Below are 23307 nucleotides of genomic sequence, written 5' to 3'. Positions count from 1 at the left end.
TTTTCTTTTCTTTTCTTTTCTTTTCTTTTCTTTTCTTTTCTTTTCTTTTTTTTCCCCATGAAATTGCTAAAACATTTAGCAGAGGGTAATTAGAGGACTCTTTGAAAATTGGTCTAACATTTATATTTAATGGCATTAACATTTAGTTGCTTGGGAGAATTGCCTAAATTACCAATTTTTAATGCGGGAAAAGTGTTTAGATTAATTTTATTTGTAAGAAATAGAAATGACTAAGTGTTTTAACAAGTTGTCAAATATTTAGTTGTATATAGAGTAAAAGATGGACTGCTTTTTCTCTTGGCAATTTAAGCAATCCGATTACACGTATAATTTTGGTATATGACCTCAGTTTCATTACAAGTGATGTTTGCAAATGAAGGGTTTTCTTTTTGTTTAAAAAACAGATATTAAACAGAATGCAAGTCATTTGGTATCTATACACTAAAGTTTTTGACTTATATTTTCTTTAGAAGTTTTTATAACTTGTAATAGTTGGCGATTTGGAATAATTTTGTATAGAGTACTGCAACTATCATATTTGCATATTATACCAAATAAATTATTTACTGTAAATTTTGTTGAACTTTTTCTTCCCAGGTGTAGCGATAGGATTAATTGGAGTATCTGTCTTAACACTGAATTACTTGAATTGTGTCAGAAATACTGTTGTTGGGTGGACAAATTCTATAGTAAATACCACATCAAGCTTGAAAGGTTGGTCAGGACTATTTAATCCTAAAGATTTCTTGCTAGATATCTTTAACATCTAGTAAATGAGAGATGCTATTTTATTTTGGCTTTGTCAATCCATGATGATCCCTTAAAAATTAAAGATGAATTTTTAGTTTTAAAAGTAATATATGTTTATGGTAGGAAATTAGAAAATACAGATAAGCAAAAAAGACATATTTATAATTCTTCCAGTCTAGATAACTACCATTAACACTTTGGTATGTATTTCTTCAGATATTCTTCTGTGTTGTATATGTGCAAAACATACAGATTTTTTCCTGTCTTTAGGTCCTTTGCCTCTCCCTGGTATATTTTCCCCTAGAAAACATGCCTGGCTTGTTTTATTACTTAGGACTCATCCTAAATGTCACCTCCCAAAGAGAAGTTTCCTCTGCATCTAGAGTAGCTTACTGATACTTTGTTTTTCTTGTCAAACTAGATTGTAAAGTTGAAGAGAGTGGAGATTAGATTGTGTCTGTTTTAGCACCATATCCCCAGTGCCCAGAAATGTCCCTGGCACTTAGTGGGTACTTAATACATGTGTGTATGTTTACTATAAACATGGAGTCAGATTATACACATGTTAGATGCTCTGGAAAGAAAGGTAAGGTCTATATTTCTTAGATTGTTTATAGTCTAGAGGAGAGGTAGAAGATTAGATATGTGATAACACAGAATGCGGTTAAGAGCTGTGATAGGGAAGTACAGCGCTAACGAAGCACTTGGTAGGAGTAGCTGTCCAGATTGGGTAGAGATGAATTTGTTAGAGAATGCTTCTTGGAAGATTGGCAGTGTAAGCATTTTATAACCTTGTAATCCATCAGTTATTTCATCTATAATATAACTTACAATGGGTGGGTAGTATTTTGTCAGTATGTAATTACCAGAGTTTAATCAGTATCCTAGTACTTAGAATAGACATTTAGGGGAGTCCCTAAATAACTGTCGTGGATATTTTTGTGTATCTTCAGTTATTTTCTCAGGTAATTTTTCCTTGGGAGTGGAATTTCTGGGTCTGAGAATTAAAACATTTTCAAGGCTTTTGGTGTATATACCCATTTTGGTGGGTGCCAAATTGCCCTTCGTGAAATTTGTACTGGTTTATCCTTCCAGCAACAGTATATGAAAATGCCGAAAAAAGAAAAGTTTATGCCAGTTTGGTAGGCAGAATGGTGTCTTACAGCTTAATTTGCCTTTGTTTGATTTGCCTGTATGTGTCATGGCAAAATATGACAGGCTTCAGTTTAGATTTTACAGTGGTTACTGAACGGATATTCCATATAGTATGGCATATGTGAAATTACTTGGATATTTCCTTTACTTTTGATTGCAAGTCAAATTATATGCTTACATTCCCATTATCTACTTTTTAGCATAGTTTTCAACCCAGAATATAATTGTATTTTAAGATCTTTGTCTCATTCATTTTACAAACATGGCAAATTCAGAGAAACAGAATAGGCCATTTAATTTGAGATCAAGTACCTTAAGAAGTTTGTATGTTAACACTAGGCCTAGCAACTAACTTCTTTTTAATTATTGTGGCCAGAAACACCAGATGAAAATGGTAAAACCCAGAGAGCTGATGATTTTGTCTTGAAGAAAATAAAGAAGAAAAAGAAAAAGAAACACCGAGAAGATATGCGAGGAAGACGCCTTAAAATGTACAATAAGGAAGTACAAACCGTCTGTGCTGGCCTGACCCGCATCAGTAAGGAAATCCTCACCCAAGGACAAATAAATAGCACTTCAGGAGTAAATAAGGAGTCCTTCAGGTATCTGAAAGATGAACAGCTGTGCCGATTAAATTTGGGCATGCAAGAATATCGGGTACCCCAGGGAGTACAAACACCTTTTATGACTCACCAGGAACATTCTATTCGTAGAAATTTCTTAAAAACAGGTACTAAATTTAGCAACTTTATTCATGAGGAACACCAGTCCAATGGTGGTGCACTTGTCCTTCATGCTTACATGGATGAACTCTCATTTTTGTCTCCAATGGAGATGGAGAGATTTTCTGAGGAGTTTCTTGCTTTGACATTCAGTGAAAATGAGAAAAATGCTGCTTACTATGCTTTAGCAATAGTGCATGGAGCGGCTGCTTATCTCCCAGACTTCCTGGACTACTTTGCTTTTAATTTCCCCAACACTCCTGTGAAAATGGAGATTCTGGGCAAGAAAGATATCGAAACAACCACCATTTCAAATTTTCACACTCAGGTAAGATAAAATCGCTGTTAAATTGTTTAGTAAATACAGTATCTTGACAGTATTAACCTCATTCTGTTTTGTTTGCACATACCAGCACACTTGATAAAAATTCACAGTGGTAAAGGGGATTCACATTGTTAGTTTATTGCTTTCATCGAAAAGTCTTAATTGCTGAAGTTCTTGGGGATGTGGCTTGTTACTGGGTCTAAGAAATGCTTTATATATGTTGTACATAATTACGAGTCTTTATGGAAAACCAGCTTGAATTTGTGAATCCAGTCTTTCACAAACCAGGTAATGTTAGCGTGGAGGATGTGATTTAGATCTGGTAGCATCTAGGTACCTTTAGTTAAGACTGGCTTATGGCATGATACAACACATGAGGGCATTGACCTATTTATTTGCCAGGTTTTTTCTGTTTTTGTTTCTCTTCTTTCAGTAACTTGTTGGCAGTCTATCCCAGAAACATATCCCATTTATATGACTTGGAAGTGTCACTAGGAAGACCGCCATAGCCTCTGCTCCTTCTGCCTATGCACTGTTGTAGGTGAAGACATTTTCTAAAGCCTTGCTTGGGCAGCTAGGCTTAAGTCAGCAGGGAAATCTCTCCTTCCTAACAGTGGTTTTTAACTGAACATTTTTTTGAATGAAGTTATTTTAGGGTATAGAAAGAAGTAAATAATATGTCCTAGTTATTTTCTTAACTTCCTTTTCTCATAAGAATTGTGAATATGAATGGTCAGCTATAAGTTTGTATCATAGATGTAAATTCTATGCAAGTTTAGTGGAGAATATTTGGCTTTTTAGAGATTTATGATTATATAACCTGTTTTTTCAGGTTATCTAATAATTTGCGGCCATTCTTTTCCTTAAGACTTTTTTTTTTTTAGGTAAATAGACTGTTGCATAATAAGACTCTCAGCTGCCTGCCTGCATTAGAGTGGTTTCAAGCCACTTGGATTTATTTGAAACCTCCTCTAACTTGAATCTTTTTAATGATTCTTCCCATCCTTGCCTCCAGTGAGGGGAGTATCCAGTTTAGATTCATGAGCTTCAGAATTTCTCTAATTGAAGTTCTCTCTGCAGTAGAGAGAGCAGGAGCAGCCAATCTGGAGAGGTCGCAAGATGGGGCTGCCCAAGATGTTGGAACACGATGTGCAATAAAGGGCTTCGTCTTGGATTTTGGCCTTGTTACCACAATCAGGTACCGAAGTGCTGACTTTTGTAGTAGATTTTCTTTTTACTTTTACTTTTTTTTTTTAAAGGAGTTTTGCCCTTTGAAGGTTAAGAATCCTATTTTTATAAATATTGTAGAGAAGGGACTGAAAACCGTTTTCCTGATATAGGCCATAATCCCCATAAGTCCCTATTTAACAAAGAAACATACTGCTGAGAGCAGAATTAACATGCTTCATCACTTTTTTAGTTTAGAAAATGCAGCAAATTTTCTCTTACTGATAGACCAACAAGCATATTTGAGAAAGAGGCCAGAAATTTGGGTGAAAAAGTCTTGGCTTTGTAATGGTAACTTTTTAACTTTCATGTTAGTTTATAGTGGATCAAGCTTGTCAGTAGTACCCAGTCTAAATAGTTAATGAAAAAAAGTATCTCTAAATATTCCCTGCTGATTTTTGTCCTCCAATTTTTTAAAAATGGAGCTGAAATTTAAATGACTGTACCAACAACTTACCTTGAGATTTACTTTGGACTTATAAAATAACAACTTCTTAAGAACATACCAGATTATTATTAAATTAGGTATCATTAAGCACTTCAACCACATAAGAATATTGAGGACTACTGAATAAGTCTTGTGCAGTGGTAATCCTGGAACTTAATTCTATTTGTGAATTTTCAGTCATTGGAGGAGAAATATGGGGTGGGTATGGGAGACTGAAGTAGTCCATGAAACTTGAAATTTGCACCTGTCAAATCTTTGGCAGATGTTAGGATGGCAGCTAACCCAGTAGTTGAAATGAATCCAGTAGTTCATGGTTTATAGAAATCTTTTCACATTCACATGTGAATATTTGAAATGACCTGTGGTATAGGTAAGCAGTTTAATCTGTTTTCCTCTGAAGAAACTGAGGCTTTGTTACCCAAGTTCACGTAGCTAGTAAGTAGAAGTGAGGGTACTAACCTAGGCCACTTGAAAAATATGCCTATCATTTTACCATAATTCTTTATTTCAGGCGTTGGAGAAGAGACGAGTGCTTTTATTTGTCTAACACTGTAGTTAGTGAAATTAAAATATCCCAGTTTAACACAATATTCAAAAAGCTATTAATTTTTAATCAGTACCTTTAGGTTGTTGGGAATTAAGTGAATACCTTAAATATTTTGGACTTCTTTGTTTAATAAAGTCTTGAGAAGTTCTGTGAAGCCTCTTAAATTGAAGATACTTTTTTGTTATCTTAGACAGTTTTTGGAAGTTATATAGTTTAAATATGTAGCCGTAATAATTATTTATGACTATTATTTCAAGATAGTTTATTCAGCAAGCATTTATTGAGAGCATACCATGTACTGGACATTCTGTTCTTAAAAGGACTAATTGATGAGCTCATTCTAGTGGAGGAGATGTATAGACCAAAATTATAATACAGTTTGCTAAGTACTAGAATAGAGGTATGCATAGGGGAAACCTTGTGATACGGGGAGCACAGTTTGTGGTATTACCTAACAGACTTAAGGTGATTAGAAAAGGCATTTTAAAGCATGTGATGCTTGAGTAGAGTCTTGAAAGAAGATTAGTACTTAGCTTAATAAGGGCATTTTAAGCAAAGAGAAAAACAGCCTAGGCAAACACACAGAAGCATTAGAGAATGTGGTACTTTCAGGGACTTGACATGGCAAGAACACATGTTGATCGTTGAGGGGGGGTGGTGGGAGTTAAGACAAGAGAGACAAGATCAGGATTGTGAGGAGTTTTATGTGATATGCCTAAAGAAAGTTAGCACTTTTTTCTAAAGGTAATGGTGAATCACTGGTGAATTTTCATAGGGGAATGCTATCGAGTTATGTTTGCCAAGATTACACAGTGATGTCTTCACATGGGATTGAGGAAGAGAATGAGATTGGAAGCTAGAAGACTTGTTAGATGACTATGATAACCAGATCAGAAATGATTGATGTCTAAACTGATATTGACATTGAGAGGAAGGAATGAAATTTGAGAAATAATTAGAAGATGAGATGAATTGCATTTGGTGAGGGAGGATAGAGTCTTAAATATGGTTTGGATAAGTGGGCAGATGGTGGTTCTGGTCACAAAGTTAATACAGACTTGAAAAAGCTAGTTTTTAGGGGTGGAAGCAGTTGATGAGTTCAGGTTGAGATATTTTGTGTTGGAGGTACCTGGGAAGACTAAAGGTTATAGATGTCTATTAGGTAGTTGAATATATGGATCTAAGATTGGGAGACGTGTGTAGGCTGGGGATGGAGCGGTTGGATCCATTAGCATATAGCTGATCCAGGGACAGCCTTAGAATGGAAAAGAGATAAAGCTGAGAATGAAATCCTGTGATGCATCCACATGTAAGTATGAGGAACGTGGAAAAGAGGTCAAAAAGAAGGAGTGGTAGAAGGAAGATTTAGGATACAAGTTTTCTGGGTTTCAAGAATGATGAGAATTAAGTATCGCGAGATAAGGATGAGAAAATGTCAAGTTGCTCAATTAGGAATCTTCTTGGAAACCAGTGCTTGTCAAGACCAATGCTTTGCAAACCATGACCTAATATTGTAAATGATGGGGCTTTTTGCTCTGTGTATGAATTTGGCATCACCAGGGAGCTTTCTAGAACTGCAGACTCTCAGATTCCTGCCCACATCTTCTGAATCAGAATCTGCATTTTTGCAGGTGATTTATAGACCCATTAAGGTTTGGGAAGCACTACTTTAGAACTTATCTGCACTAGTTTGAGGAAGTAAAATGTAGGTTTGTTTTGTGCAAGAATAATTCTAGCTCCTGTTATTTTTATATTTTTAAATTATTGTAGTGGCAAAGTGAGGATGCACATAAAGGTGTTTTTTCTTTTCATATGCTATAAAACTCATATTACCAAAGGAGGTAAGTTCATGATAAGTACCTAGTGCAACACCAAACTGATCCTCAAATTTGATTACTTAACTCTCAGCAGTTGATACAGGATAACTTTGTAAATTTGTTTCTAATCTGAAAAACTACATGTGTATTGACACAGCATGGTATTTTTATAATTCTGTAGGATTATTCAGATCTAATTAAGTTTTTTTTTTTTAAGTTTATTTTGAGAGAGAGAGCATGTGTGTGTGTGCACAGAAGAGCGAGGGAGAGAGAATCCCAAGTGGGCTCTGTGCTGACACAGAACCCGCCACAGGACTTGAACTCCTGAACTGTGAGATGATGACCTGAGCCAAAATCAAGAGTTGGACACTTAACAAACTGAGCCACAGGTGCCCCAGATCTAATTAAGTTTTAGTCATTGGCTAAATAACAATTTGATCAAAAAGTTTGTGGAATCTTTTAGTGAATGGAGAAAAATTAGTGTCCACTTAGAATATGTTTCTCCCTAAAATATATATGTTTTAGGAATAAGTATAATTCATGATTTTTTTGCTTTGGTGTTATATCTTATAATTATTGGCTTTTTAAAAAACTTAAAAAAAAATTTTTTTTAGTGTTTATTCATTTTTGAGAGACAGTGCAAGCAGGGGAGGGGCGGAGAGAGAGGGAGACACAGAGTCCGAAGCAGGTTCCAGGCTCCGAGCTGTCAGCACAGAGCCTGATGCGGGGCTCGAACTCACAAACTTTGAGATCGTGACCCAAGCCAAAGTTTGGACTCTCAACCGACTGAGCCACCTAGGCACCCCCTTAAAAACTTTTTTAAGGTTTTAAACTTTGAAGTGTTTTGGTTCTGTAATAAGTATATAATCCTTGGCTCCTCTCCTTATAAAAATCCTATGGCAGTTGATAAACTGAAAATTAGAATAGTCTTCTAGTCATCTTATGGACCAACAGGATTGTAGAGTAGGTGGGCGCCATTTCCAAGCGTTCATTTTATAGATGAGGAAGGTCACATTTTGATTGTGACCTTTCCCAAGGATGAATAGGGGTAGATCTTCAAAGAAGAATTGTTTTTTCTTCTGTCACTGAATGGAATTAAATCCTACAGGTGAGGGTAAGCAAGTTTTATGTGTATATAAAATGCAGATTTTGATTTTGTAGGTCTGGGTGGGGCTTTATAGTCTGCATTTCTGATGGGTTTCCAGATGTTTCTGATTTTGCTGGTCACAGACCAGCAAGGCTATAGATTGTAAATTCTGTACATGAATTGCAAGCCAAAGCAGCAACAACAAAACACTAAAAATATAGTGAAGTTAAATCAGGAGTTGTTTTAAATATCGCCATCTGAGACTATTTTCATCTTAGATCAACTAAGTAATCGAAGGGTGTATACGAAGGAGGATGTGTATATGTATGTGTGGAGGAGAGAGGCACTTGATTTAAAAAGCAACATATCTTCCATAGTAAGATTTTGTTTTATCTGGCAAATGTGCATATGTTCAGTTCTACTTAAAAATTTTTTTCTGTATACATACAGTATTGAAGTCTATTATTGAGGATCATAGCTCTTTATTTAGGTGGTGGTAGAAGTTCTTATAAATATTACCTTTATTACTATAAAATGGTAATGTCTCTTTTCCAGAGAAAATCAACAAATGTTATTTCTCCATTGTGGGTTGTTGCAAGGCCTAAAATGGGCTTTTTAGGTGCTCCTCATCTTTGATTACTATAGTTAACATTTTATGGTGAATTGGTAGTACTAATTAATAGAGTCAAACTAGTAGAGTGCTTTGTAGCTTGGTAAATAACTGAGAAACTGTTTACGATCTATACATCAGTGTGTTATATAAAAGGAGAAATAAATATTTTAAGTAGCTGGCTTTATAAAATAAACCAGCATAGGAATGGTAGGTTTGGTTCTTTTTTTCCCCTCTCATTCTAAGTACAGCTTATAATTAACTCATTTTGACTCACACTGCTTTTTCACTGTATGTTTTAAAGTGGGAATGCCTTTCCATTCACAGGTCACAAGGTTAGGAAGATTGCCGGCTAGCTTTTTTTTTTTTTTTTTTCTGTTTTTTAAACAATCAGCTTGAACAGTCTTCTTCCTAAAACAGGAGTTTTGTAGAGTAATTAACCCCTGCCCTCAGTGCGTGGTGGGATGATGGGGGAGGTCCATATAGTGTATTTCTAGCTTGGTGTTCTTCTGAGGTTTGGGTAATTTAAAAAAGTTTTTTAAAATTTTTTAAAAGTTTGTTTATTTATTTTGAGAGAGAGAGAGGGAGAGAGAATCCCAAGGAGGCTCCTCACCATCAACATAGAGCCCAGCGCAGGGCTGGAACTCCTAAACTGCGAGATTGTGACCTGAGCTGAAATCAAGAGTCAGACACTTAAAAGACTGAGCCACCCAGGCACCCCAAGTTTTGTTTTGTTTTCTTTTGTTTTTAAAGAATTTCTTTTTTCTTTTTTTAAGATTTTTTAATGTTTATTTACTTTTGAGAGAGAGAAAGAGACAGAGCACAAGTAGGGGAGGGCCAGAGAGAGAAGGAGACACAGAATCCAGAGCAGGCTCCAGGCTCAGAGCTGTCACCACAGAGCCTGATGCGGGGCTCGACCCATGAATGGTGAGCTGAAGTTGGATGCAGAACCGACTGAGCCACCCAGACGCCCCCGAAGAATTTAATTTTTAGATCAGTTTTAGGTTCACAGCAAAATTGAGGACAAGGTACAGAGATGTCCCATATACTCTCTGCCCCCATATTTGCACAGCCTGCTCCACTGTCAACATCCACCTCCCCATCCCCGTGGTATATTAGTTAGCAGGTGTTGAACCTACATTGACTGATCATAATCACTCAAAGTCCATAGTTTACATTATAGTTAACTCTTGGTGTTGTACATTCTGTGGGTTTGGACAAATGTATAATGACATGTATCCATCATTATGTTAGCATACAGAGTATTTTTGCATCCTAAAAATCTTCTGTGCTCTGCCTCTTCATTCTTTTCCTTCCTCTCCCAACCTCTGGCAAGCACTTACCATTTAGGTCTCCATAGTTTTGCCTTTTCCAGAATGTTATATAATTGGGATCCTGGTGTGTAGCCTTTTCAGATTGGCTTTTTTTCACTTAATAATATGCATTTAAGGCTCCTCCATGTCTTTTTCATGGATTGATAGCTTTTTTTTTTTTTGAATAATATTCTCCCGTCTGAATATACTATAGTGTATCCATTCACCTATTAAAGGACATCTTGGTTGCTTTCAAGTTTTGGCAATTATGAATAAAGCTGCTATCTTCCAAGTTTTTAACTGATTTATGACTGTCTTAAAAAGTATATGTATTTGGAGCACAGTTGAGCTTATGTCACTCTCAGCAATTGATAGAGGATAACTTTGTGAAGTTAAGTTTTTAATCTAAAGGACTATATAATCTATTGACAGAACAATATGTATATCAAATATAATTGCTTAAACTTTTATAGATATTATATAAATTTTTTTTTTAATGCATGAGAAGCGAACTTTTCTTACAGGCATTTTCTCCCTCGATTACACAATCCTTCTCCCCTCCCCACTTTGCCTTCTGATTTTTACTAAAGGTTGAGTTTTCTCTGTCTCTTATGTCTCTTGCTTCCAAAAGTAGTCTTACTTTTTACTGTTCTTTGGTCTCTATTTATCTCCCTCCAATCCTCCTACTACTCCTCTACTCAACTTGTTCTTTGCTTTCGAGTGCCATTTCCAGGCTAGAGTTTTTCAAACATGCCAGATTCTAGGAATAATCTGGAGTTGCTAGTTCCAGATACATATTTAGAATGTCAGGTTCCTCTCCTGGAAATTCTGATTCATTAGGTCTGGAGTGAGGCCTGAGATAAATACTTCAAGTGATTCAATTCCTATGAACAGGCAAGTTTAAGAAACGTTTAAACTATATACCATCTACCATTAATTACTCTGTTTTCCTTCATTTGACATGTGGATGTCATCCTTTTAGAATTTCAGAGAAATCATAAACCAAGGACTGTTAGAGATAATCTTGTCTAACCACTACATAGTGCAGATATTTTAGAAAATCATTTTGGGGTTGATAATTATTTATGAGCTTGTCTCTTCTTAAGGTTTCATAAGCCTGCCAGTGGACCATCATCATTGTCTGGAAAGCTTGCTTATTTTCTTTGGTCCACTTGCTTACTAGTTCATGAAGACTATTCAGACTTTTTATCTGCATACATCTTTTCTGCTTTCCCTTTCCCTCCTATTAAAATAGAAGAGATATCCCACCTTATCAAAAGCTAATCTTTCACCTGTGTTCTAGATTCTATTCCTCACTTTGCTTAGGATTGTCACAAAATATATATAATAAAATTAATATTTAACTACTTTTAAGTATGTAATTCATGGGCATTAAGTGCTTTCACAGTGGTATACAACCATCGCCATTATTCATTTCTAGAACTTATTCATCATCCCAAATAGAAACTACTCATTTGCTTAGGATGTTTACCCACCCCCACCCCCTTAATCTTCTCCCCCTCCATTCTCATATAATGTGTGAATTATATTAGGTGAATTCTTTGTTTCCTTCATTTATAATAAAATACTAAGCTTTCTTTCTCCTGAAAAATAAATCCTTCTGAATTTGTGGTTTATTATTTCTCTGCATCTTGTAATATTTTGCTACGCATGTATGAACATATAAACTACATATAACTATTTTTTGTGATTTAACACTTAGTATTTTGCATTGTTTTGGTTCAATATTGCTTTAGAGAATTATGTTGATACATCTAACTCTAATTCATTTTAACCACTATATTTGCTATTTTGTTGTATGATTATATCACTATTTATTCTTCTGTTTTGTACATTTAGGTTGTTTACGGTTTTGTAATATTATCATGTTGCAGTAAGAATATATGTAGAGGTAGGTGTCCTGTATACATCTGATGTGTCCTATACATGTATGCCCTGAAATTTGTTTGCCTTTTTCTCCCGTCCTGGGATTCCGTGACTATTCTGTTGACTGAATTTAGTGACTCCAATAAGATCTCACATGTCTGAAGTCTTTATTATACCATTACATTTTTTGGTAGTTCAGATAGGTGTGGAATTCTAGGTTGGAGATCATTTTCTTGAGATTTACAAAGGCATAACTCCAATGTCTTTAAGCTTCTGGTGCTGCTATTGAGAAATCCAGTATTGTAATGATTCCTGATATTTTTAGGTGTCTTGTTTTTTTTCTCTTTGGAAACATTTTAAAACCTCTTTACAGCAGAGTTTCAGAATATGGAGGATAATGTGCCATAAGATGGTTTTTATTTTCATATTGGGTTTTGTGTTTTAATTTATTGTGAACTATTTCAGACATACATAGAGGTGTAAAGAATAATAAACACCTGTGCTCTTACCACTTGGCCCAGAAATAAAATGTTACGAATACAATTGAAGGCCACTTCCAACCCACGTGATTTTCTCAGATTTCATTGTGTGTGAGCCTTTTTGTATTCACTCTGTTGAGTATTTAGGCCTTCTCAATATGGAAATATGTATCCTTTTGTTTGGGTAAGTTTTCTTGTATTATTTTTGTTACTTTCCTTACCTCAGTCTTCGCTGTTCTTTTTTCCTGAAACTTTTATTAGTTGAACGTTAGGCCTCTTGATTGAATCTCTAAATTTTTCCTATCACTCCTTTTATTTTTCTTCGTCATTTTTGTCTACTTTCTGGGGAGATTTAACTATCTTCTTTTCCTCCTATTGATTTATTTCAGCTGTGATGTTTTGAATTTAAGACCTTGTCCTTTTTTTAATTTGAATAACTTTTTGTTTCATGGATCCAGTATCGTCTTTCATCTATTCAATGGTATTAATCATGCTTGTTTTGAAATTTTCTTGTAGTTTGTTTCATCAAGTTCTTTTTTGTTTGTTTTAATCTTCTGTTTATGTTAGATATTTTCTTTAAATGTCTGGTGATCTGTTGATGTTTAAACATGAGTCAGTACAAAACTAGTTAGAAACTGTGAACACATAGGTGGGATTTGCCGCTGATGACTGGGTAGAGAATCTGGCCATATCATTATAAGAAAAGCTCCAAATGTCAATATTTAGAGATCTTTTCTCTGGGGCTTTTAATTTGTACAGCTAAGAATCCAGAGGATTACTTAGCAGTGGAGTAGAGTAGTTTATACCTGTTTGCCAGAATTTTTGGAGCTGAACTATGGAAATGGGTAGGTGAGTTCATTGTTTAATATATGGAATTTAACTTAATTGTCTGTTGTCAGTATAATGGCCCAGTTCCATGCTTGTGCCTGGTATCTTTGTTTCCATAGTCTCTTTGGTTCACTTTCTCCACAAAATAAGATAAGAAAAGAATATGGGATGGGGTGAGGAGCAGGGAACATAGGTGGAGTGGAGGGATCTAACTAATTCTTTTACAAATATTAAACCCATTTAGCTCCATGCTTTGTTTCCCACCTTCTACTTAGGCTTTCCATGATTCTTTAGCATAAACTGACTTTTTGGTTGTCTTCTATGTAGGTACTCGGTATTGAAAGTTCTCAGTCTGCTAATTCCCCTGTATACTTTTCCCCTTATAAAAAATGATGTGCTAATGTATTTGTCAGTTTTTACTTGTGTTCTCTTTGAGCTTCTGGGATTTATAGCCCTTAGCTTTTATTCTCACTTCAGTGGGTTTTAATAAGGAATAGACATAAATCTTTTGTTTTGTGTGCCATGTTTGAATAGCAGTCCTCTTCACCTTTTCACCTTTACCAGATTCTTCCCATTAACATCAAACAATCACACAAAAGAAAACTTAAATAGAAAGATATATTATGTTGTTAGATTAAGAAGAGCCAACATCAAAATTACGAAAAAGAAAAGCAGTGATGGCGGAGTGCTCTACCAGATACCAATACGTTCTAGAGATTTAATGATTATGGGGTGCTTGGGTGCTCAGTCTAAGCATTCGACTCTTGATTTTGGCTCAGGTCATGATCTCACAGTTTGTGAGTTTGAGCTGCATCAGGGTCTGCACTGCCAGTGTGGAGCCTGCTTGGGATTCTCTTTCTGTTCCTCCTCTGTGCATGTGCGTGCACATGTGCTCGCTCTCTCTCTCTCTCTCAAAAAATAAACTTAAGTAAAGATTTAATGATTAAATAAGTATTAGTTTATGAACATTATTCAGTGAAACAGAAAAGTAAGTCTAGAAATAGGCCCAGGTATATACAGGCTTTTGATATATAAAAGTGACAGTATCTCAAATCACTGATGGCAGAAAGATGATCATGTTGGGACATCAGGGTATTTATTTAGAATTCATCTTAGTATCCATATCACTGGTACCAAGATAAATTCCAAATGGGATCAAAGATATAAATGTAGAAAATGTAGACCTAAATGTAATAGAAGAAAACATGGAAGAATTCTTTCATAACTTTGGAGTTCAAAAGGTCTTTCTAACTATGACCAAAACAAAACAAAAATCACTGTAGACACAGTCAAAAGACAAGTTATGAAAAGTTATATACAGTTCATATCACTGATAGAAGATTAACCTTCCTAAACCATTAAGAGTTTTAGAAATAGGTAAGAGAAATAAATACTAGCAACCCAATTTAAAAATAAGCAAGCATTGTCAATGGGTAGTTCACAGAAAAAGAAATACAAAGGGCCCTTTATTATTTAAAAAAAAATTTTTTTTTTTAATGTTTATTTATTTCTGAGGCAGAGAGAGACAGAGCATGAGTGGGGGAGTGTCAGAGAGAGAGGGAGACACAGAATCAGAAACAGGCTCCAGGCTCTGAGCTGGCAGCACAGAGCCCGACACGGGGCTCGAACTCACAAACTGTGAGATCATGACCTGAGCCGAAGTCGGTCGCTCAACTGACTGAGCCACCCAGGCATCCCCTACAAAGGGCCCTTTAATCTCTTGTTTTAAAAGATCTATAGCTTCATTCCTAAGAGAGTGAAATTAACACTACTAAGATGGTAGTTCTTACCAAATTAATAAAAATCCAAAAGCTTGATAACATTCTTAATAGTGAGGTCGTAGGGCAACACATACTTTCTTAGAGTGCTAGGGGGAATGAAAGTTTATACACTCCTGTTGAGGTTTGCATGGTCTTTCCGTTTAAAAAATTCTCTCTTGATCTTATTTCCTCCTCTCTACCAGCCTTTTTTATTTTCACAGCCTAACTTCTTGAGTTGTTTACACTTGCTGTCCTCATTTTCTCATCTCTCCTCAGGCTACTGGGTTTTGTTTCTGCCCTCATAATTTATCTGAAAAACCTCTCGTGTTAAGGTCACCAATGGGCATTTAAAAACAATTTTTTTTAATGTTTTATTTATTTTTTAGAGGGAGACAGCAAGCAAGGGAGGGGCAGAGAGAGAAGGAGACACAGAATCCAAAGCAGGCTCCAGGCTCTGATCTGTCAGCACAGAGCCCGACGTGGGGCTGAGCTCATGAACTGTGAGATCATGACCTGAGCTGAAGTTGGATGCTTAACCCGTGTGCCCCTCCATTTTTCATCTTCATCTTACTGAAGTCTCAGCAACATTTTGACCAAACCTCTTCAAATATTTTCTTATTTTGACTTTCATTATTTTGTGCTGTCTTGGTTTTCTTCTTCTCTGACCATTTGACAACTCCTTTATGTTCTTTTTTTTGTCAGCTTTTTTTTTTTTTAATTGTATCTTTCCAAGACCCCTACTCTTTGAATTCTTTATATTTTCTGTGCCAGTGATAAGATTTATATCCTCAGTCTAAATCACTTGATTTCAGACCCAGCTTCCCTCGTGACATACCCACTTGGGCATTTTAGAGGTATTTGATATTAGTTCCTATTGCTCCTGTAACAAATTACCATAAACATAATGCCTTAAAACAATACAAATTTATAGCTTTTTACAGTTCTGAAGGCTCTGAAGGAGAATCTGGGTTTTGTTTGTTTGTTTTTTGCTTATTTTAGCTTCTAGTAGTCTTCTGTATTACCTGGTTCGTGGCCTCTTCCTCCATCTTCAAAGTGCATCATTCCACTCTCAGGTTCCCTCATCGCATTGTCTTCTTTTCTCTGCAGTCAATTCTTCCTGTGCTTCCTTATAAGAAATAAGGACGCCTGTAGTTATATTTAGGGCTCACCTGGGTAGACTAGGCTACTCTCCCCATTTCAGGATTCTTAATTTATTTACAGCTGCAAAGTTCTTTTGCCATATAAGGTAATGTTCACAGGTTCCAGGGATTGGGACCTGGATATCTTTGGAACCCATTATTCAGCCCACCACACATTTGAAGCTCCTCATGTTCAAGACTGAAGACCTCACCTTCCCACCCAAAGAGTGGTTTCTCTATTGGGTTGCAGAGGGCAGAGCTGGGGAGACATCTTTGACAGTCACTTCTTTGTCATATCTAGTGTGTCTCCAAGTTCTGACAATTTTATGTCCTGAATATGTTTTCAGATCCTTTTTCTTTACTTTTTTCTAATCAGCTCCACTGTTACTAGTTTAGTTTATTGTTTATTTGGAATAGTACAGAAGTGTAACTGGTTTCTTTCAGTAACCCTCTGAGAAAATGAAACAGAAACAAAAACGCCAAGCCCCCTCTGCCCTGAAAAGATAAATCGATAACTTTCCTGTTACTACTTTAGATCCTTCAGTGATTTCCCAAAGCCTTTAGTGTAGGCTTCAAGGCTCTGCATAATCTAGCTATAGCTCATTTGTCCAGTCTCATCTTTATTTTTTTCTTTTCCTTTCTGTGTTTAGCATTATTAGCTTTCTTCATTGGAAAGGGCGACTCTTAAGGGATTTTGTTGTTGCCTTTAAACTTGTTTTACAGATTTTAGCTCAATGTGACTTTGAGGAACACTTTGTTCTCTAGATCAGGATCCTTTGTTCTCTTTCTCAGTGTATTTATTCGTTCTATTCTGAGGACTTGTCACAGTTTATAATTAGATATTTGTTTAGATTACTGTTTGCCTCTCCCTATTAGACTGTAAACTTCCAGGGGCCAAGAGTGGGTCTGGTTTGCTATATCTATATTTAGGACAGTGTCTGACATGTAATAAACAGTAAACTTTTATTCAATGAGTGATACCAATTTTCCTATAATTCCTGTTTTTTATTTATATGAGTCCACTCTTCTACTTCAGTCTTCTTAAGTTAAATACTTTTTTTAAATGTTTATTTGAGAGAGAGAATGTGTGCATGTGCGTGCAAGTCGGGGAGGGGCAGAGAGAGAGGGAGACACAGAATCTGAAGCAGGTTCCGGCCTCTGAGCTGTCTGCACAGAGCTTGTCACAGTGCTTGAACCCATAAACCACGAGATCATGACCTGAGCCCAAGTCGGTCACTTAACTGACTGAGCCGCCCAGGCATCCTAGTTACAGATTTTTAAAAGCTCAGAGCAGGAGCTAATACTCTGGATGTCATCTGTTTAGTACAGAGTATTGTCTCCCTTAGTATGCAAAGTAAGGGCGTATGTTGTGGGTTTGCTTCCAGACCACCATAATAAAGCAAGGGAAATTAATGTTTTGATTTCCCAGTGTATATAAAAGTTATGTTTGCACTGTACTGTAGTCTGTTACGTATGTAATAGCAATATGTCTAAAGAAACAATGTACATACTTGAATTTAAAAATACTCTATTGCCAAAAAATGCTAACTGCTGTCATCTGTGCTTTCGGCAAGTCGTAATCTTTTTGCTGGCAATGGGTCTTGATGTGGATGGCTGCTGATTGATCAGAGTAGTAGTTGCTGAAGGTTGGGTGGCTGGCAATTTCTTGAGACAGCAGTGAAGTTTGCCACATTGATTGACTCTCTCTTTCACAAACAATATCTTTGTGCCATGTGATGCTGTTTGATAGCATTTTACCCACAGTAGAACTTCTGTCAAAATTGGAGTCTAACTTCTCAAACCCTGCTGCTGCTTTAGCAACTAAGTTTCTGGAGCATTCTAAATCCTTTGTCGTCATTTTGACAGTCCGCACAGCATCTTCACCAGGAGCAGATTCCATCTCAAGAAACCACTGTCTTTGCTCATCCATCACAAGCAGCTCCTCATCCGTTCAGGTTTGATCATGAGGTTGCAGCCATTCAGTCCCATCTTCAGGCTCCGCTTCTAATTCTAGTTCACTTGCTGTTTCCGCCACATCCACAGCTACTTCCTCCACTGAAATCTGGAACCCCTCAAAATCATCCATGAGGACTGGATCCAACTTATTCCAAATTCCTGTTAATATTGTATTTTTACCTTTTCATATGAATCACTAATCTTCCTTTTTTTTTTTTATTTATTTTGAGAGAGAGCATGTGCACGTGAGCAAGCAGGGGAGGGGCAAAGAGACAGAGAATCCCAATCAGGCTCCATGCTGTCAGTGTAGAGCACGATGGGGGGCTTGATCTCCTGAATCTTGAGATCATGACCTGAGCTGAAATCAAGAGTCAGATGCTTAACTGACTGAGCCGCCCAGACACCTCATGAATGTTCTTAATGGCATCTAGCAATGGTGAGGCCTTTCCAGGCTTTCCATTTACTTTGCCCAGGTTCATCAGAGGAATCACTATCTGTGGTGGCTACATAGCCTTACAAAATGTTTTTTTTTTTTTTTTTTTTTTTTTTTTTTTTTTTAAATAATAAGACTTAAAAATTGAAATGACTCCTTGATCCATGGACTGCAGAATAGATGTTGTGTTAGAAGGCATGAAAACAATATTTATCTCATTGTACATCTCCATTAGAGAACTCTTGGGTAGCCAGGTACATTGTCAGTGAGCAGTAATATTTTGAAAGGTATCTTTTTTTCTGAGCAGTAGTTCTCAACAGTGGGCTTAAAATATTCAGTAAACCATTGTACATGATAAATGAAACACATTTATAGAGCACAGGCAGAATAGATTTAGGGTAGTTTTCAAGGGCCCTACGATTTTTGGAATGGTAAATGAGCTTTGGTTTCAACTTAGAGTCACCAGCTGCATTACCCTCTCATAAGAGAGTCAGCCTATCCCTTGAAGCTTAGAAGCCAGTCACTGACTTCTCTAGCTATGAGAGTCCTAGATGGCATCTTCTTTCAATATAAGGCTATTTTGTCTACATTGAAAATCTGTTATTTACTGTAGCCACCTTCATTAATTGTCTTTGCTGGATCTTCTGGATAAACTTGCTGCATCTTCTACATCAGCACTTGCTGCTTCACCATGTGCTTTTCTATTACGGAGATGACCTTTTTCCTTAAATCTCATGAACCAGCCTCCTCCTGCAGCTTCCTTAAGTCTCTTTTCCTTCACAGAATTGATAAGAGTTGGCCTTTGCTCTGAGTTAGGCTGTGGCTTAAAGGAATGTTGTCTGGTTTGATCTTTTATCCAGACCATTACAACTTCCACTGTATCAGCAGTAAAGCTCTCTTCCTTATCATTTGTGTGTTGCACTGTAGCAGCACTTTTAATTTCCTTCCAAAAATTTTCCTTTATTCACAACTTGGCTGTTTGGTATAAGAGGCCTAATTTTTGGCCTGTCTTGGTTTTTGACCTGCCTTCCTAACTGAGCTTAATAATGTCTAGCTCTTGAGGGTGCTTAGGTGGCTCAGTCGGTTGAGTGTCCGACTTTGGCTCAGGTCATGAACTCACAGTTCTGTGGGTTTGAACTGTTGGGCTCTGTGCTGACAGCATGGAGCCTGCTTCGAATTCTGTCCCGTCTCTCTCTCTGCCCCTTCCCTGCTCAACACGGTCTCTCTCTCTCAAAAAAAAACATTAAAATAATAATAATCTCTTGCTCTTGATTTAAAATGAGAGACCTGTGACCCTTCCTTTCACTTAAACACTTAAAGGCCATTGTAGAGTCATTAAATGAACTAATTGTAGTTTTGTTGTGTCTTGGGGAATAAGGCCTAAGCCTGAGGAGAAGAGAGAGGGATGGGGGCAAGAGCTGATCAGTAAAGCAGAACACACACAATATAGATTGTTTACTGTCTTGTGTGGTGTGGTTCGTAGTGCCTCAAAACAATTATAGTAATGACATCAAAGAGCATTGATCACAGATCATCATAACAAATAAAATAATAAAAAGTTTGAAATACTGTGAGAATTACAAAAAATTTGCTTACAAAGTGAGCAAATGTTAGAAAAGTGGTGCTGATAGGCTTACTCTTGGCAGGGTTGCCTCAGACCTTCAATTTGTAAAAAGTCAATTATCTATGAAGCATAATATCTGTGAAATGCGGTAAAGTGAAGTACAATAAAATGATGTGTGCTAGTATACAAGATCTAAGACATAGGCTAAACCACCATAACAAAGAGATGTCGCATACAGTGGCTGGAACAAAATAAAAGTTTCTCTGGAGTAATAAATCCAGAGGTTAAGCAACTCTGTTCTGTTACATTATGTCATCCAGGATTCTCCTTTCCTTTTAAGTTTTGCCAGTCCCTTTGGTTGTGTTGTCTGCATCGTTGAACCTGGCTCTCAAGACAGAAAGAGGAAGTAGAGAGCTGCTTACTTATAAAGGCATGCTCTGGAAATTACATATGTAACTTGTACTAAGATCTCATTGGCCAGAACTTAGTTCCAGGCCACACTTGGCTGCCGAGGAGCCTAGCTCATTGGCTATATGCCCAGGAAGTTCTTTTTCTAAAAAGAAGAAGGGTAGAATTAGTAGTTTGTTTGGCATAGGTGTCACACAGTTGGTACATGTTGAATTTCTGGTCATAAATGCTGTCCATCTTCTAACTTGTGCACTTAATTATTTAAATGCTTTATAAACATTAGCATTTATGAACATTTTTACATCAGTGGTACACCGTTCATCAGCTTTACTACTTTTTTTTTTTTTTTTTTTTGGCCACAGTTTAATGGCTGGTTTTTACATCCTTTCTAGCCACAGGATAAATTATAAGTTTATAATATTACATTTTTTATATAAAAAATAATTCAAATCCCTGTTTTTAGGTTTACTTCCTTTCTCTTTCCAAATAGGAAAGGATGCTTATATTTATTCATGTCACATATTAATTATCCTAGGTGTTTGCATTTTAAGTTGTCTTCAAGTTCATTGCTGTTGATTTAATGGGATTAAATTAGGTAAACTTCAAACACTGTGATATAAAAATATTCAGTCTTACTTTGTGTGTAATGTGAATTCCTTCAATTAATAATGCATTAAGAGTTGCATAATCTCCAAGCTAGCAAAAGTGGCACATAGCAGTGTGCTTTTTCAGGATTAGTCTTGAGTTCTGTAAGCTTTAAATTGTAATGTGTCTTTAGCGTAGTTCTTAACATAAAATGCCCCTATTCTGTATATTTGAAAGCCTTTCTTGGTAAAGGAATTTCTAATAATTGGGAATAGTTGGTGGGGGTGTTGTAGGGAGACTGATATTTATTACTCCTGAAAGCATGCGATTCCTAGAACTGGTACTGAAGGTTAGTAAATCTCCGTTAGTTGTTTTAGGGTGCTTGGCTAAGTTAGGATAATGCTTAGAAAGCTTCCCTACTTCTCTTTTATCTGCATCCCGTGATCATCTTCTTTCCCAATCTGCCCCCTCTGACTTTTCATAGCATGATGATCATTCATACAAATGATGGGAATGTAACTCATACAAATACATATGGAAAGTAATTTTGTCCTGGGCAGTTGCTGCTTAATGATCATATAAGGTGATTTTCGGAAAGATTTGTAAGGAGTTAAGAAATCCCCGATATTTGAGAATAGGATCTAAGCCCTTTTTTTGTTGTTGTTGTTTGTATTGTGTATGTATAGGGGTGCTATTAAATTGTCTACAGGAAAAAATAGTGGGTTCTGAAAATGTTGCTAAAGAACTAATAGTAAAGAACTGTGTAAAAAATGCTAGATGGTCTGCGGCGCCTGGGTGGCTCAGTTGGTTGAGCATCCGACTTCAGCTCAGGTCATGATCTCACAGTACAAGGGTTCGAGCCCCATGTTGGATTCTGTGCTGACAGCTCAGAGCCTGGAACCTGCTTCAAATCTGTGTCTCCCTCTCTCTCTGCCCCTCCCCCACTCACACTGTCTCTCTCAAAAATAAACAAACATTAAAAAAGTTAAAAAAAAAAACGAGATGGTCATTTATGCCTTGTATTGAGGCAAAAGGATATTTAAAACAATCCCAATTGATCCTTAGTTTTTTTTTTTAATGTTCAATAGTGACCTGCCTTATAAAGGTACAGCTGTATATTAGGCCTTTGAATCTAATCTGCACCATAACTAAGATAGTGAATGTTTGGTTACTGATCCAAGGTGGAAATTCTGCTTAGAATTCAGCATTTTTAGTTTAGTCATTTGTATGCATGGATCTGTCTTTATCCTTGAGAAACATTTTACTTATTTATTTCTTTGTTTATTTTTAAGTTTATTTGTTTATTTTGAGAGAGAGGGTGCAGGGAAGGGGCAGAGAGAGAGAATCCCAAGCAGGCTCTGCACTATTAGTGGGCTCGAATCCATGAACTGTGAGATCATGACCTGAACTGAAACCAGGTTGGACACTTAACCAACTGAGCCACGTAGGTGCCCTGAGAAACATTCATTTTAAATTGGAGGTGGGAAGGGGCACCTGGGTGGCCTTAGTCGGTTAAGTGTCTGACTTGGTTTCACCTCAGGTCATGATCTCATAGTTAGTGGGTTCGAGCCCCACATTGGGCTCTGTGCTGACAGGTCAGAGCCTGGAGCCTGCTTTGGATTCTGTGTCTTCCTCTCTCTCTGCCTAAGAAAATACAAGAAGTGACATAGAAGAATAATATCAGATTGTATCGAATCAATTGGTAGATTCCGTTAAAATTTTTTTTAAAGTTTAAATTCCAATTAGTTACCATACATGTAATACTAGTTTCAGGTGTACCAGTAGATTCCATTTGAATGCTTGGATTCTCTGGGCTGCAAATTGGTATAAAATATGCCCTAAATTCACTAGAGAGTTGATGTAAAGAAAATGTCTCTGTGTTTCAGAAAAGGAAAAGATGAAGGGTGATCAGGAAGGCTTCCAGAAAAAAAGAACTGATCTTTGAAAGATAAGATTTGGGTTGACAGAAAAGAGGACATTCCAAGTAGGGCATATTTAAGAGAAAAATCATTGTAGGTAGAAGTAAGTTTGGCATAAGTTGGGTAGACAAAAAGATCAGTTTGCCTAGGGTAGAGGATCTTACATGCAAGTAACTGGGAGAGGGAGATTGGGTTTGATAACAGCCTGGTATCTTGCCTGATATGAAAGTTTTCACTAGGGAATACAAAATGGATATGGAAGATTAATCTGACCGTGGTCTCTCTCTCTCTCTCTCTCTCTTTTTTTTTTTTAATTTTCTCTGCCCTGCCAGTTTTTTTATTTGCCGA

General features: G+C 36.6%; 1 protein-coding gene across 1 annotated transcript in view; it reads left to right on the top strand.

Moving 5' to 3' along the window:
• The window catches only part of RSBN1 (round spermatid basic protein 1), a 46984-nt gene that overhangs the window by 9209 nt on the left and 14468 nt on the right, over window positions 1-23307 (top strand). The window contains exon 2 of the mRNA XM_040471351.1: window positions 2282-2955. Coding sequence (XP_040327285.1) covers window positions 2282-2955 — 674 coding nt within the window. The remainder of the gene's footprint in view (window positions 1-2281; window positions 2956-23307) is intronic.

This window comes from Herpailurus yagouaroundi, unplaced genomic scaffold (assembly GCF_014898765.1).
Source record: "Herpailurus yagouaroundi ecotype Mexico unplaced genomic scaffold, PumYag 77, whole genome shotgun sequence".
NCBI lineage: Eukaryota > Metazoa > Chordata > Mammalia > Carnivora > Felidae > Herpailurus > Herpailurus yagouaroundi.
This window is presented reverse-complemented; position numbering and strand designations above follow the sequence as displayed.